At 46.4% G+C, this 14990-nt stretch overlaps 1 protein-coding gene across 4 annotated transcripts in view; it reads left to right on the top strand.

Annotated features, from left to right (window-relative positions):
* The window catches only part of LOC103223662 (carboxyl-terminal PDZ ligand of neuronal nitric oxide synthase protein), a 317588-nt gene extending 310694 nt beyond the window's left edge, over positions 1-6894 (top strand). For all 4 annotated transcript variants that reach the window (XM_007976364.3, XM_007976366.3, XM_007976365.3 and 1 more), the window contains 2 exons: positions 1975-2302; positions 3245-6894. In XM_007976364.3, the coding sequence (XP_007974555.1) occupies positions 1975-2302; positions 3245-3746 (830 nt within the window). In that variant the 3' untranslated portion in view covers positions 3747-6894. The remainder of the gene's footprint in view (positions 1-1974; positions 2303-3244) is intronic.
* Positions 6895-14990: the final 8096 nt, after the last annotated feature.

The raw sequence follows: 14990 nt of genomic DNA, 5'->3' as shown, positions 1-14990 counted from the left end.
AAAGGAATTGCAATACTGGCATAATCATATAGAAAACTCTTATTATTAAGAGATTTAAACTTAATGATGACACCTTCCAGTCATTCACACAGAGAAAAAGACTTGTTTTCTTGAGATAACAGATATAGTGGCCTTTATTGCATTCTTCTCTCAATTTGTTTTATGTTTAAAAACTGTCATTTCGGCCGGGCGCAGTGGCTCCTGCCTGTAACCCCAACACTTTGGGAGGCAAAGGCGGGCAGATCACCTAAGATCAGGAGTCCAAAACCAGCCTAGCGAACATGGCGAAACCCATCTCTACTAAAACTACAAAAAATTAGCTGGGCGTGGTGGTGGGCGCCTGTAATCCTAGCCGAGTGAGCCAAGATCATGCCACTGCACTCCAGCCTGAGCAACAGAGTAAGACTCTTGTCCCCCCCAAAATAGTAATAGTAATAATAATAATAAATGTTTGTATACTCATTAAAAAAAAAAAAAAAGGATAGCACCACTGAAACTACAAGAAAGGTTTCCACTGGCCCAGGATGCAGCAGTGCAGGGCAGAAAGAACTGCTTTACACAAAAATTCTGCAGAAGAAAAAGTACACCCTAACCCCAGTTACTCTTAGAAGAGGCTCAGTGAGAATAGACACTTAGCAGAGGTGTTGACAAGGAAAGGAGCCTGGTGATCAAATGATCACTTCCCTCAGACTGACAACATATCAGGGGTAGTTGGTGTAGACAGAAACCTTGACCCAGATTCCAAGGCCTCAGAGTGGGTCTGGCTGCCTGATGACTGAGTTGGATTTCCAGATAGGGAGAGGATGGCCTAGTGTGAGTGTGTGGACAGCATGGCTTAGAGCCTGGAGCTCCAGTCATTTCAATAACAAACTTTTAAGCTACCACCTTGGCCACCGCAATTTTCTATCTACAAAATGGGTTTTGGCGAGTCAAGATCTGTATTGAGCATAGCTGTGTACCAAACTGAGGCTTTGTATACAAAAGATACAAAGATGAATGAGGCGTGGCCTCTGCCTTGCAAATCTTTACAACCTAATGGGTTTATACCCAGCTCTTTGAGTTAATTTTTCAAGCCAAAGAGGATCCCTACAAGAAGGACTATGTACTAGGCATATATAGGCAGCTGTTCCGTGATCTGTAGCAGGACAAAGTTGTGGACAGAGCCCTGAGCTGTGGGTTAGAAGGCCTGAGTTCTAGTTCCAGCCCTGCTAGTATTAAACTGTGTGACCTCAGGCACGGCACTGCATTGTGTGGAGTCTTGCAGGCTTCATCTGTAGGTAGATATCCTTCCATGCACCACCTCCCTAGGTGGTTGTAAGGATTAAGTAAGCTGATGTGCATTAGGATCCTCATGCCTCACTGAGTGGGGCTGACCTATCCATTTGGTATGAACTGATTCTGAACCACCACTTAGCATCTCTGCAAGAGCTGGCCCACTCGCTCGAGTCCCACCTCTGTAGACCTGAGGAGCTGCTGCCCCATTTTTCGTGGAGAATTTGTGCTATACTCATGGCCTTCAGTGGGGAGCTTCTAACACCAAGCCTCATCCATGCTGTCCCTCCACCAGCTTCCAACCCACTGAGAGCTCAGCACATGCTTATAGCGATGTAAAAATGTCACGTTTCATTGCTTCATCCTCATTTTTTCTTTACTTCAAAGGGCGTGGTGACTCCAAGGTAAAGGGGCCAAGCCCATGAGTCAAGGAGGCAGGTTTACAGGAACAATTTTATTTTTTTATGGCTAGCATTAGTCACTGATTAACTTGGATGGGGCAGAGCTAGAATTTCTAGTTCCTCTCCCATCAAGAAAACTGCACTGGGAAGTTCAAGAGTGTCTTTACCAGCTCTCACTTGAATATTTCCAAAGGCTTGGAAGTTACAAGTTTTGGGTGTGGGATAAGGAAAGCTGAATGAGAGGGCACAGGTCCCACTCCCTTTTCCTCATCATGTCGCTCTGTCCCCTCTTTGTTCACAGTTGACCACGGCATGTTTGAGAATTTGAACACAGCCCTCACTCCAAAGCTCCAGGCCAGCCGCTCCTTCCCCCACTTGTCCAAGCCCGTGGCCCCCAGCTCTGCCCCTCTGGGCTCTGCTGAGCCTGGGGGGCCAGGACTCTGGGTGGGCAGCAGCCAGCACCTCAAGAACCTGGGCAAAGCCATGGGGGCCAAAGTGAATGACTTCCTACGGAGAAAGGAGCCCTCCAGCCTGGGCAGTGTGGGTGTGACGGAGATCAACAAGACTGCAGAAGCACAGCTGGTCAGTGGGGCTGATGCGGCTCCAGGGGCTTGGCCAGAGGATGAAAGGTGAGCCCCTTACCCGCCCAACATCCATGCCCCTCTGTGAACCCACTTGAAAAAGTACAGGGACAAACTACGGTGTCTCCACAGGAGAACAGCCCCAAGGGAGGGGCGTGAGATTGTCCTGTACTGAAAAGCTGCAGGATCAGGCCACGTTCTCGGGAGCTGGCCTCACCTTCCGCAGCCGCAGCTGAAGGTTGCTGAGTGCCTACTATGTCCTCAGCTCTGTGCTGCTGAAGGTTGCTGAGTGTCATGTCCTCAGCACTGTGCTTCAGGCTTTGGTTGCATCATTTTGTCTAACCCTCCCAGCAGCCCTGGGAGGTAGATGGTATTTCCATCCTGCAGGTAACTCACGTTTAGACAGGCAAAGTAAACAGCTTGAGGTCACAAAGTTAGTACTTGGCAGAGCTGGATTTGAACCCAAGTATTGTCCAGAAGTTCCCCAGGTAGATTCTGATGCCTGGCCATAGCTGAGAACCGCTGCCCTAGACCATTGCTTGTGGAGAAGCCTGCACCTGTCAGATCCCACTAGTGCAAGGCAGGAGAAGCCCCCCGTAGCAGCCCTCCTGTTCTTCCCCCTTCTACCAACAGGCTCTTTCCAGGCCTTGTTTTAAACACCTGTGCATCTGAGGTGGGAATGCCCTCCGCAGGAGTTACTCCATAGGTTCTGATTTGACAAGCTTCACCAGTAGTCTCTATCCTGTCTTCTAGAGGCCAGCACCTTGTGCTGCTCTGAACAGTGAGTGAGCATGGACCAGGCCAAAAGCTACTGTTGTGCTGAAGGTGCTGAGACCTACATGCCAAACCAAGAACCAGAGCCCAAGGAGTAGAGCATTCATTGAGTGGGGTGGGTCGAAAGTGCAACTGGAGTTGGAGAAGCAGGATGGCAGGTGGACTGGTGTCTTGCTGTCCTTAAGGCATGTATGTTTATTGTCATTAACCTTACAGATCAGTCCTGCAAGAAGCATTTCCTCGGCTGGATCCTCCACCTGCCATAACCAGAAAGCGAACCCCTCGGGCCCTGAAGACCACCCAGGACATGCTGATTTCATCACAGCCTGTCCTGAGCAGTCTGGAGTATGGGACAGAGCCATCACCTGGGCAGGCCCAGGACTCTGCTCCCACTGCCCAGCCTGATGTCCCAGCAGATGATTCACAGCCAGAGGCCACCATGGAAAGAGAAGAGAGAGGCGAAGTTCTGCCTAATGGAGAGGTTTCCCTGTCAGTACCTGATCTAATCCACAAGGATAGCCAGGACGAATCCAAGCTGAAAATGACTGAGTGCAGAAGGGCCTCCTCCCCCAGCCTCATCGAGAGGAATGGCCTCAAACTCAGCTTGAGCCCCATCAGCCTGGCTGAGTCCTGGGAGGATGGCAGCCCCCCTCCTCAGGGACGGACCTCCAGCCTCGACAATGAGGGCCCTCACCCAGACCTGCTGTCCTTTGAATAGAGCCTCTGCTCTTTCCTGCTGAGCTCTGCCCTTGTCTTCCTGCTGCTTTCTCCTCCACTGCACACACTGACCCTGGCCCCAACTCCTCTGTGCCCTTGGACTTCCTCGTAGGAGGCCCCAGCAGACAGCCAGTCGTCCATCATGGGATTTTGCAGGACTGGAAGTCCTTGAGTAGTTCTAGTTAAAGAGTCTATCTGCAGAATGGCTAAAGGACTCGATGCCATCTTGAGCCTAAATTTCTGTAACCTCCTCTGAGTGGGCTGCAGCCCTTGGACATTAGAGCTCTTATACTCTTGAGCTTGTCCTGTCTTCTCAGTGAATTGCAGGGCCACCAGCCCAGGACGATGGATCTTGCAGGAATTCTCTTTGCCTGTCCCCTACATGCACCTCCTCCCCTGCTGTTCTCCCTCCCATACCCCGTCCCTTCTCTCTCCTCGATGGGTCTGAGGCCCCTGGCCTCAGCGGGAGCAAGGTTGGATGAGGAATGATGGGTTTGGCTTGATGATAAGCCCTGGCCTGGAAAGCCACACATCCTGACCACAGCCCAGCCATGGCTCCTCTTGGTCCCAGGACAGCACAGGCCCCTGGTTGCCGTGTTTGCTCTGCCCCTGGGGTGGAGGCTAGAGGAGATGCTTACCAGGCCTGAGACCTTGAGAGTTCACCCAGGGTTTGAACCCTGCCACCCAGGGTTCCCAAGGTTTCCCCCATCTGGTCAGATGTCAAATACAAAATGTGGGCATCCTGCACAGAAGGAAAGATGAGGCTTCCTTTGCTGTGTATGTGAAGACAGGAGAGCCAGGCCCCAGCAGATGCAGCCGAGCACACTCTGATTTTGTTTTTGGGGGAGGACCCAGGAACTTGGGGGTGGTTTTGGCATTCAGGGCTGAAGCTAAAAACCCAGAGCAGAAGTAGGGAGAAGGGAGTGAGGATGGGACAGAGAAGAGCGAGCACTGGGGATCAGAACAGCTTTTCAGGGGTCACCTTGCAACCTAAAAGGATGCCGTTTCAGGGCCTGGGCCTGCTGTGAGAGCCAGAGTGAAGCGTGTGCAAGATTGGAATGTGAGAAGAACTGAGGGGGGAAACCACTTTTAATTAAGTGGAAGTGCTTTGTGCTTGTGCTGAAGTTACCTGGGCCTCCTGTAGCCCTGGACTTCACTGGAGTGGCCCCGCCCTGCCCGTCCCTGCCCTTCTTTTATGCTGATGCTGGTGGGCTATGTCCTGCTTCAGGATCCATGTAAGGGACTGACCAGGTTCATCCAACCTTAACTGGTTCCTGCTCTCCTGGATTAAGCCACTTTTAGGTCTCCCACCAGGGGTCCTATTGTGCTGTCTTCCTGTGGCCAGCAGACCCTGTAAGGGGGTGATCCTAATCCCGGGGCTCTTTGCTGCAAGAGGAGAACATCCCTTTTCTTGAACAAGGTGGCCAGTTCCCTGGGAGAAAGCTGGGAATGGCACGTCCAGCCGGGGCAGGTGGTGTGGCATCCTTCTCCTGGGATTCCTGTGGCCTCCCCTGTTCTATTCATTATTTGGCTTCCCAACCATAAGCTCTGGGATACCCAGGGCTTGCTTCCCAGCTCATCTCATCTCTCAGCCTTTGCTCCCCTTCCCACCACCACTGCTATGTAAAATGGCCATGCTAACTCCTACAGAACTAGGAGCCTCAGCAGGATTGCTAGGATGTGGGTGCCTTCCTGCATTCTTGCTTCTGCAGCTGTGTGGCCTTCCCACAGCCCTCCCACCACTTTCCCTTCTACCTTGCCTTCCATTGTCTTCCTTCTCCCAGAAAGCCAGGTTTCAACACGTGCTCACCACTAGCTGTCTCCCCTCCCTCGTGGGGGTTGCTGCAGCAAGGCACCTGCAGGCCCTGGTAGAGTGAGCAGGGCTTATGTGTACGTTCTTTACGTGTACATCTCCAAGGATGTGATGTCTGACTCTGATGTCAGAGAGGAGGTCTCAGGACTAGCATCTGGGGTCCTGTGAGTTTTCCCAGAATGGTTTGGGGTATCACACAAAACACCAGAGCTGAGGATAGGGGTAGAGTCCCCAAACACACATCCTGGGAGCAAGCCACTTCATCTGAGTTTCCCATACCAGGAACATGATTTGTGCTTTGGTGGGAAACTTAGCAAGTCCCTGCACTCTGGGGCTTCTCCTCTTCTAGAGCCCAGGGCGGCTCTGGCCCGATGATATGGCAGCCATAGGTACAGGTATTGCAGGTGCAGTCTTTCTTAAGTACCCTGCCTCCACTCTAGCCCAGCTGCTGCTAGAGTCCAGGACCTTAGACCCAGGATGAGCAAAAGGACTCCACCAGGTTGTCCAGGACCATTGCCAGGGTGACCCCAGAGTTCTTCAGACTTCTGTCTGATACTGAACACAGTGCCACGGGACCCTGCTCCAATCTAACTGCCTACAACCCGCCCATCCCCCTGCTGCAGGGGTGACGCTGCTACCTCAGGAGGCTCTCTTGAGAGTGGTGTCTGGTCTTAGATGCTGCAGATAGTACCTGGTGCTAGGGTCTAGGTGCTGCCCAAAGCCCAGCAGGAACAGCTACTACTCATCCTGCAGAGGCCTTGGCCCAGACCAGCTCTTCCATCCAAAGCCTCACCTGGTTTCCGTGTTCATCTCAACAGTCTGGCCTTCCTGTGACTGCAGCCTGGCAGCCACACCCCCAGTAATCCCGCACAGTGAGTCCAGCTTCTCTGGGAGCTTGGCCTTCAGTTAGCCCAATCCATGAGAGGGCAGGGTAATGAGGAGGAGTAAAGGACCTATCTTCTCTGTCCACATAAGGAATTTGGGACCACAGGGTCTTTTATCTCCTTGTTACTCCCCAACCCCATCATAACCTCCTACTCAGCACACAGCTTTATCCTGGTAGATTATAAGGTGAGCTTCCAGAACGTGGCAGGAGGCTGGTGTATCCCCCTGCACGGAGGGAGGTGTATCTGAATGTTGTGTATGTGGCTGATATGGAAGACATACACGTATGCAATCAATCAGCTTTTAAAGAAGACTGGCTGCAGTTCGGAGGAGGAGGAGGAAGATTACAGATCTATTCTGAGTATTTTTTAGAGAGTTAATATTTATATTTTTAGTAATTTTCTGGTAGAAGGAAATTGCACAATAAAATGATTTGGTTTGGTTTGCTGGCTTTGTCTGTTTGATTTTCCTCCTGACTGATGGGGAACAGTTGGTTTCCTCAAGTCTGACTTGTTGGGTGGAGGGCACTGGCATTTTCCTTTGTAAGCCTGGAAAAGTGGGAAATGAGGGAGGTAGAATGTGAGGAAGATGGGCACTACTGACACCTCCAGCCTGAACCCTTGGCGGGGAAATGACTTCTGAGGATGTGCCATCATTAGCTCCCCTGGCTGACCACTGTGAGGGGGTACCTCTGTCGAACCGACCTATCACTGTTTCAGAGGTGCCATCATGATGTGCACAGGCAGGACCCTCTTTGGGAGGAAGTAGGGGGAAGTGGACATGGCCATCTGATCATCCTCTAGGGTACTCATTCTTTACCTGGGTCCAAAATCCTCTTCCACCAAGAAAGGGATGGAGCTTTGCATTTCTGTGTGCACCTTCTTCCAGAGAGGGACAGGAGCTTCTATCAGCCTCTCAAAGAGAGTCATCAATACATGTCAGTGATTTGGACTTAGGTACTTCCTGGGAAATTGTCCCCAAGGACCCCCCTGGACAGGGACATTCTTGATGCTCACCTGCGGAGAGAAGGTGGCTCAGAGAAGAGCTGGCCTGGAGTCCCTTTGCCCCATTGCTGCCCCTAGGCCAGTGTCAGATCCAAGGACCCAGAGGACCCACACAGCTGAGTATTGGCCAGGCCTTTATCCTGCTTAAAAAGGAAGGAAATGGGGAAGAAACAGGAAGGGAAAGGGGTGTTCAGTCTGTTCACAGAAGCCACGCAGATTTCCAAAGGGAAACATGGGACCTCTCTGCGCAGCCCTCTCGTGCAGACGTGACTATGCCTGGGGTTGGATTCCACAGTTCCTCATGCAGGGGCTCCCTGGCTCCATATCAGAGGCGTCTCAGGCATGAGGCTAAGTCCCTAATGTTTTCTGCATCTTGTTCCACTCAGCGGAGGGGCAAGAAAAGAACAGCTGGGCTCTCAAAGGTTGCTCACTGTCTCTGCAGTGGGGTGCAGCGTTATTGTCCAGGGAAAGCAGGAAAAACACAGAAAGCAATCTTACATGTTTTGGGAAAAGGCATTGAAAATACTTACAGTAGCAACTTTTTTCTTTATGAGTATGCTGCGGTGACTCCAGATGACCTCTCCCATTGAATGGCTTCAGTATCTTGCTGCAGTCATTCAGTTGTGAAATGTGCTTTTAACATGCCTTTCCCACTATTATGTGAAGTCGTTATTTTTGTCTAAGATCAAATATAAACAGTTCTAGTGTAAAAAAAAATTTTAAGGAAATTTTCAGTGTAAAAATGGAAGTGCATATGTCATGTTTTTTAATGCTGTACTCTACGCTGAGCCACTGTTCTAGAATCTGGGGGACAAAGATGTATTTATTCAGACAATATATCCAAGCCCCTTCCTGCCATGCACTGAGTGCTATCTAGGGGACTGTGGTGACATTGGTGGAAAAGTGACACGCAGCCCTCTTTCTCCATTCTGAATGGATGGGGACACCATCATACCTGCCCTCCCGGGCACTATGCTGACAGGGTATGTGATCAGGATGTGAAATGCAGTGGAAGCACCACCAAAACGGGGCTCAGGATGAGGCAATTAATTTCAGCCGAGAGAGTGCTCATTTCCTCTGGACTAAATCTGCTGGTAGTAAGTAGTTGCCGAAGGAAACACACTAAGAGGCCATCAGGAGACCCACCTCATTCCGTACGTCTGTGCCTATGCTGGCAGGGACCCTAGTTGGTATTCAGAATTTTTATGAAATTAGTGGACCCGGAAATGTACTCAGATGCTAGCCTAATCTCGGAAAATTCCTGCTGGGTCAGTTTAATCTGCTCTCAGATTTCACAATGCCTTTGAGGTCAGTGAATCCTGGGAGTGTTCTAGAACTCTCTGTGCTTGGACTCCCTGTCCTCTCTCTGCTCCCCTCCCCACAGTGCGGAGTTTCCCAGACCAGCCTAGTTGTGGTGGCAAACTCAGTGATGGCTTCTCTGAGATTTTGGCCCTCAGAGTGCCCCGGGCTTCAGTCGCTCAGTTTGCTGCCCTGGTTTGGGACATTCAGCCTGGAGCCTCCCACTGTGGCCCCTCTGTGAGTGGGAACAAGTAATTAAGTCCATATCGCCCTCATAGAGAGGCTCCTACTCCCCCCTGGAAAGCTTCATCAGTGCTGATGGCATTTAATACCTTTCATCTCTCCCAAGGAAATCCACTCTGGAAGCTTTAAGTTGTCCAGTGAAAGCATCTTCAAGTACATCTCCCCTCCAGGATGCCCCCTCTCTGCTACTGTTTGCACTGGGGGCACAGGATGAAAGCCCAGAGTCCCCACCACTGACTTCCTCCTAATGAGAAAATTCCTCCACTTTCTGTATCTAGGGACCAGCTCTCCTGACACACAATTCCTCTTTGTGTCCAGCTTATCTCCAGCTGCTGCCACGATAAATAGTCCAGCCCAAGGGAGCCTGGGGAAGCTACCCCACAAAACGAATCACTTGGCTATTAACAACACAGACGAGGAATCAAGCTTGAGGAAATATTTAAGGACCACCTCAGACTCCAGACTGTATTCTCCTTCGTGTGAGTTGCCTGAGGAATCTGTTGGTTATATAGAGCAGGGAACATTGCCAGTGTGTTCTTTGGAATTGACCAAAACAAAACAAAAAACCCCAAACCAAGAGCAACCTCCCAACACACCACAACTTTTTTTTTTTTTTTTTTTTTTTTTTTTTACTGTTTAACCAGCCAGCTGTTTCCAGTGCCATCTGCTTAGCTACCTATTTCCTGAATCATCCCTCCATGTCTGCCGCCACCTGCTTTCTAGGCTTGCGTTTATTGGGGAATTCTTGTTGGCTTGGTCTGATGTTCAAGCACATCCCAGTGTTCAGCCCGCTTCAGGGGCTAACTCACAGCGACTTAGAACAATTCCCTGTGGTTGCCACAGGAGCGCTTTGAGTTGGTCCAGGTCTTCATGGAGCAAGACAAAGGGGCAGGAGAAAAGTGAACTGTCAGCCCTGGAAACGGTTTGCAGCTTCAGCAAGATGCATGCCCCCTCTTTATCCTGAGCCTGCAATGGATGGACCCCCCTTGCTGGATAGGAAAGCTTAGGACAAGTGTGGACTGCTCCTGTTGTTTTGCCTTCCCACCATCTCCTGGTACTTGTTAAATTCTGTTGCAACCAGCTTTCTTTGCTCAGCTGAAATCCTGGGTCCTATGTGTCAGGAAGTCTTTGCCTCTGACCTGGCAAGTACTCTTTAGACCTGGCCAACGTGTGACTTTTCTAGGAACTGGGTCTCCTGGAGAGGCCATGTAGGCCATCTAGGAAGTGATTTCACGTGTAAGAAAGCTGGAGGGGGAGGTGGGGATGGCAGTGTTGTCCATGCCGCTCCCTACCCCTCCCCCAACCCCTTCATCATCAGTTAGCGACTATGTAAGTGGCACATGCTGTGACCAGGCCCCAGGACACTTGCTGAGACCCATGTGGGGGAGGTGTCAGGTGGGTCCTCTGTGTTCTAGATTATCTGCGGCTGGCCCGCCTGCCTCGCTGGTGGCATCCACCACTGCTGCCTCTGTGCTGCACTTCCCTCAGAGCCCCAGCCTGCTCCGAATTGCTTCCATGCCTGTGTTTAAGATGGTCCATCTGCCCAGGTCACCTTTCTACCATCCTTTCCCTTTCCTCTGACTTCACCAGGCTATTTAACTCATCCTTCACATTTTCACTCAGGCATCCCTTCCTCCAGGTGGCTTCCCGGACACCACCCCACCCCTTCTCTGCGTTCCCGTAGCGTCCTAGGTGTTCCTCCATCACGGCACTCGCCATGTGACATAGAAAGTCACTTCCTCATCGTGCCTCTCTCCCACAGGTCTCTGAGCTCAGGGGCAGGGTCCATGCCATCTTCATCCCTGACTCCTCGGTTCCCAGCAGCGTCTGGCATATTGTAGGAGCTCAATAAAGATGCACTTTGGATGGAACTAGACTCAGGAAACTTGCAGTTGAATTTGTGTGGAACAGACTACATGGGCTCTGGGTTAGACCAGCAGGAATCTTTCAGTTCCTCTTCCTCAGGATCTCTATCCGCAGGCAGCCTCTGTACGTGATCATCAACTCCACACGGAAGGATTGAGGGTGGCCATTTTCAAAATGGAAAGTGATTAATGGGCCAATGTGAAGCTCATTTATCTGCAGCCGGAGGTTTCATTCACTCTATCCCTTGCACTGGTGGCACCTTGCCGTGGAGCTGGTAGAAGCAAGCACTTATATCCAGCATAATGCAAGAAAGGCTGTGCTTCAGTGCCAGGCACCTGTCTATCTCTGGGAGCTGCCTACAGGGCTCTGAGTTCCAATTCTTAACATTCTACTTCACTGTGGTAGGCCTTAATTGGTGCTTTATCATTCTCTGAAGCTTCTATATACTCCAGGAATTGTGTTAATCAATTTATACACATGGTCTCATTTGTTTTTCTCATAGTCCTCTAAGGGAGAAGCCCATTTTCCAGATACGGATGTTATTCTATTGTGCTTAAAGAGATTCGCACACAGGATCTCATGAACCCTATCTTGTGAGGGCGGTATTTCAGCCCTGTCTTACGAAGAGGTAAACTGAGGTAAACAAGGGTAAACTGAGACTGAGATGATGACTAAGCCAGCTGCCTGGGAAGCCAGGCAGAACTCTCTGGGAAGGCCTAGGTCCTCAGGCCTGAGGACCAGCCACCCTCCCGCACTGTACGGCTCTTCTCTATCTCCATCGCGCTGGTCTGATAAATAATTCCAGGAAACATTCATGGCTCAGAAACATCTTTTTAGGTTAGATCTTCTCCAAGGACTAATACGATTTCATTAAACACTGCACATTCATATGGGATGGGAATTTAAAGACCCATTCCACAGTGCCCACATTTTACAAAAGAGGAAACAACAAAGACTGCATTGTTAACACGTGAACCTGGGCTGGCGTCATCTCAGTGAAGCCCCACAGTGGCTTTATGTGGTAAGTCATTATCCTTGTTTTCTAGATGAAGCTGAACAGAGGCTTAGGGAGTCTTCGCAATTTGCCCATAGTCACTCTACCAGTAAGTGACAGAGCTAACACTAGTACCTCCTGAAAACATTCGTTCTTAAGGCTGTTGTTAAGAGCCTACTCTGAATTGCAAGAATTTTGCCCTGAAGTAGGAGTGGCAAGAGCACTTCTATTATATCTCACATTGCAAACTCAGGGAAGCCTGGCTTAGAAGTTAATCCTGTTATCGACACTAGAGATTAAGCATTCAATGGGGAAGTGAATATTGTTTGAAGAATACTTGCTAAAGAACTGTTTCAGGTCTAATAGCTACCATGGTACTCAGCAGTGCTTAAAAAAAAAAAAGAGAGAGAGAGAGAGGAAGCAAAGAAGGAAGAAAGGAAAGAAGGAGGGAAGGAAAGGAAGGAAAGAAGAAAGGAAGGGAAAGGAAGGAAGGAAGAAGGAAGGAAGAAGGAAGGAAGGAAAAGAAAGGAAAGAAGGAAGGAAGGAAAAGAAAGGAAAGAAGGAAGGAAGGAAAAGAAAGGAAAGAAGGAAGGAAGGAAAAGAAAGGAAGGAATGAAGGAAAAGAAAGGAAAGAAGGAAGGAAGAAAAGAAAGGAAGGAATGAAGGAAAAGAAAGGAAGGAAGGAAGGAAAAGAAAGAAAGAAGAAAGAAAGGAAAGAAAAAAGAAAAGAAAAGAAAGGAAAAAAGAAGGAAAAGGAAAGAAAACAAGGAAAAAGATGCAAGCAGTACTGGTTTTCTTGATAGCTGTCTGACCTCTTGTGTCTGGCATCAGGTATTGCAGTTTCTGGTAACTGAAAGGAAGATTTTCACGACAAAACGAATAGTAATTTATGAGATAGATATTATCTCCATTTTAGAGAGGTTGTATCTTTTCTAAGATCACTTAACAAATATTATTTCAAGGGTGAAATAAAAGAGAGGACAGTTCTTAATTGGAAATTCCAGTAAGAGGGAAAAATATAGAAGAAGAAATATTTGAAAAATGAATGAGAATTCTCATTCATTCATTCATTCTATTCATTTAAATAGTAATAAAAGTAAAGAAAGATTAAAATCCCAGGAATAAAATGGCATATAAAGTTTAGTATTTGATAGAGAAGAAAAAAACTCACTATTAGACACATTGAACTGAAATCGAAGATCACGAAGACAGACCATCTTTCAACTTTCTACAAAAAACTCAGCTGTGAAGGAGGATCAGATTGACATTAGACATCTCAGTGAGAAACCTACACATAAAATGCTAGCGACTTAATATGTTTTATATCATTGAAGGAAAATAACTTTAAACCTGCAATTCTATATTTAGTTCAACTATCATTTAAATTAATCTAAAATAAAAAAGACTGCAAAAGGTTTACCACTCAAAGACCATCTTTAATGAGAACACTTAAAATCTGCTCTCTTAGCAATTTTCAAATACGCAAAATACTTTTGCAGAAAATATTCTGCCAAGAAGAGAAACTTGGGAGAGTGCTATGTGTTTTAAATATACAAGAAGGATGAGTAATGGACTCATTATTTAAATGATAAGGGACCCAAAAGAGTAAATAACAATTAAAAGTTTAGATAACCTCAGAAAATCTGATGGGATTGGTGATGGTGACAGAAGAGAAATGAGAGTATGCTAAATTATAACAATTGATGTATTTACAATATTATAGAGAAAAGTAAAAATACAGGGCCTAGTAAGTTATGGGTAAACACTAAAACTTTTTTAATAGAGCTTTCAAGTTAACAGAAGTAAATTTGATCTATTCAATGGAAAGAAGAAGAGAAGGAAAAAAAGGAAAAAATGTATAGTAAATGGAAAGAATGGTATAAGATGGCAGAGATAAATTCCAATAGAACAAATTATAATAAACATGTGTATTGAACTCACCAAACAAGAGGAGAGAATCTTAAATTGGAAAAAAAAAAAAGATCTAGCAATATTGTGTCCACAGAAGGCAGAGAAAAAAGGTGTAAAAACTTGAAAATGAAAGGACAGAAAATTATATAGTGGAAAAGTATGAATAAAAGTTGGGATAGCATTTTAATATGATATAAAATATAAATAAAGGCAAAACTAATAAGAGATAAGGAGGAATACTTTATAAAATAAAGGAAACAAATGAAGATGATAAAATAGTAATAAAAATATATACACATAAAAACATAAACTCAAAAAGTTAAAATAAGAATGGTAAGATAAAAACAAGTTAATATACTATTATAATCAGAAAGCTAAACACTATTATATATATAATTAAAATGAAAGATTTATCTTTCTCTGATGCTGATAGATCAAATAGATAAAAAAATACAAATCTATAAAAACATTTGTTTTATATAATCTATAATCTTGAATACGTCTGGGGAAGAGGTAAAGAGAATGAGCTTTAAAATGAATGGAAAGAGCAATTCAAACAAATGAAATAGTCACAGAATGTTCACATATACCAGGTCAGCAAGGAAACCTCAGAAACTGAAGTCAAGCTGTTATCCAATCTTAACGTGTTATAGTTTGAAATCTATACTAAAATAACTAAAAATGTATGTTTGAAAACAATTATAAACTACAAAAATAGTTTTTGGATTGAAGAAGATACTTTTACAAGGATTAAAAACACTTTGACCTGAACAGGAATAAACACTATTTGTGTTAAAATTTATGAGATATAGCTAAAATAGTACTTTGAGATAAATTCGTAACTTTAAATATATTTATTAGAAAATAATAAGTATTGCAAACAAGTCAGATAAGCCCCCCTAAAAGGAGGCTGGAAATCAAATAAATGGAGAATAACAATTAAAAACAGTAACAAAAAAGATTAACAAAACCAAAAGCTGGCTTTGAAAAGACTAATAAGATAGATAAGATCAATAAATATAAAAGGGTAAGATCCAAATAAGACACAGAGTGAGAAAGGAGATGTGGCTACAGTCACAAGAAAGCATTAAAATAATGCAAGAATATTATGAACTATCTGCCAATAATTGTGAAAACAGACAAAATTGATAAACTTCTGGAAAAACAAAAAAGGTCAAAATTGGCAAAATATTTTAATAAATCAATGAGTGTTAATATTTAAATAGTAAT

The sequence above is a fragment of the Chlorocebus sabaeus genome, chromosome 20 (genome assembly GCF_047675955.1).
Source record: "Chlorocebus sabaeus isolate Y175 chromosome 20, mChlSab1.0.hap1, whole genome shotgun sequence".
NCBI lineage: Eukaryota > Metazoa > Chordata > Mammalia > Primates > Cercopithecidae > Chlorocebus > Chlorocebus sabaeus.
This window is presented reverse-complemented; position numbering and strand designations above follow the sequence as displayed.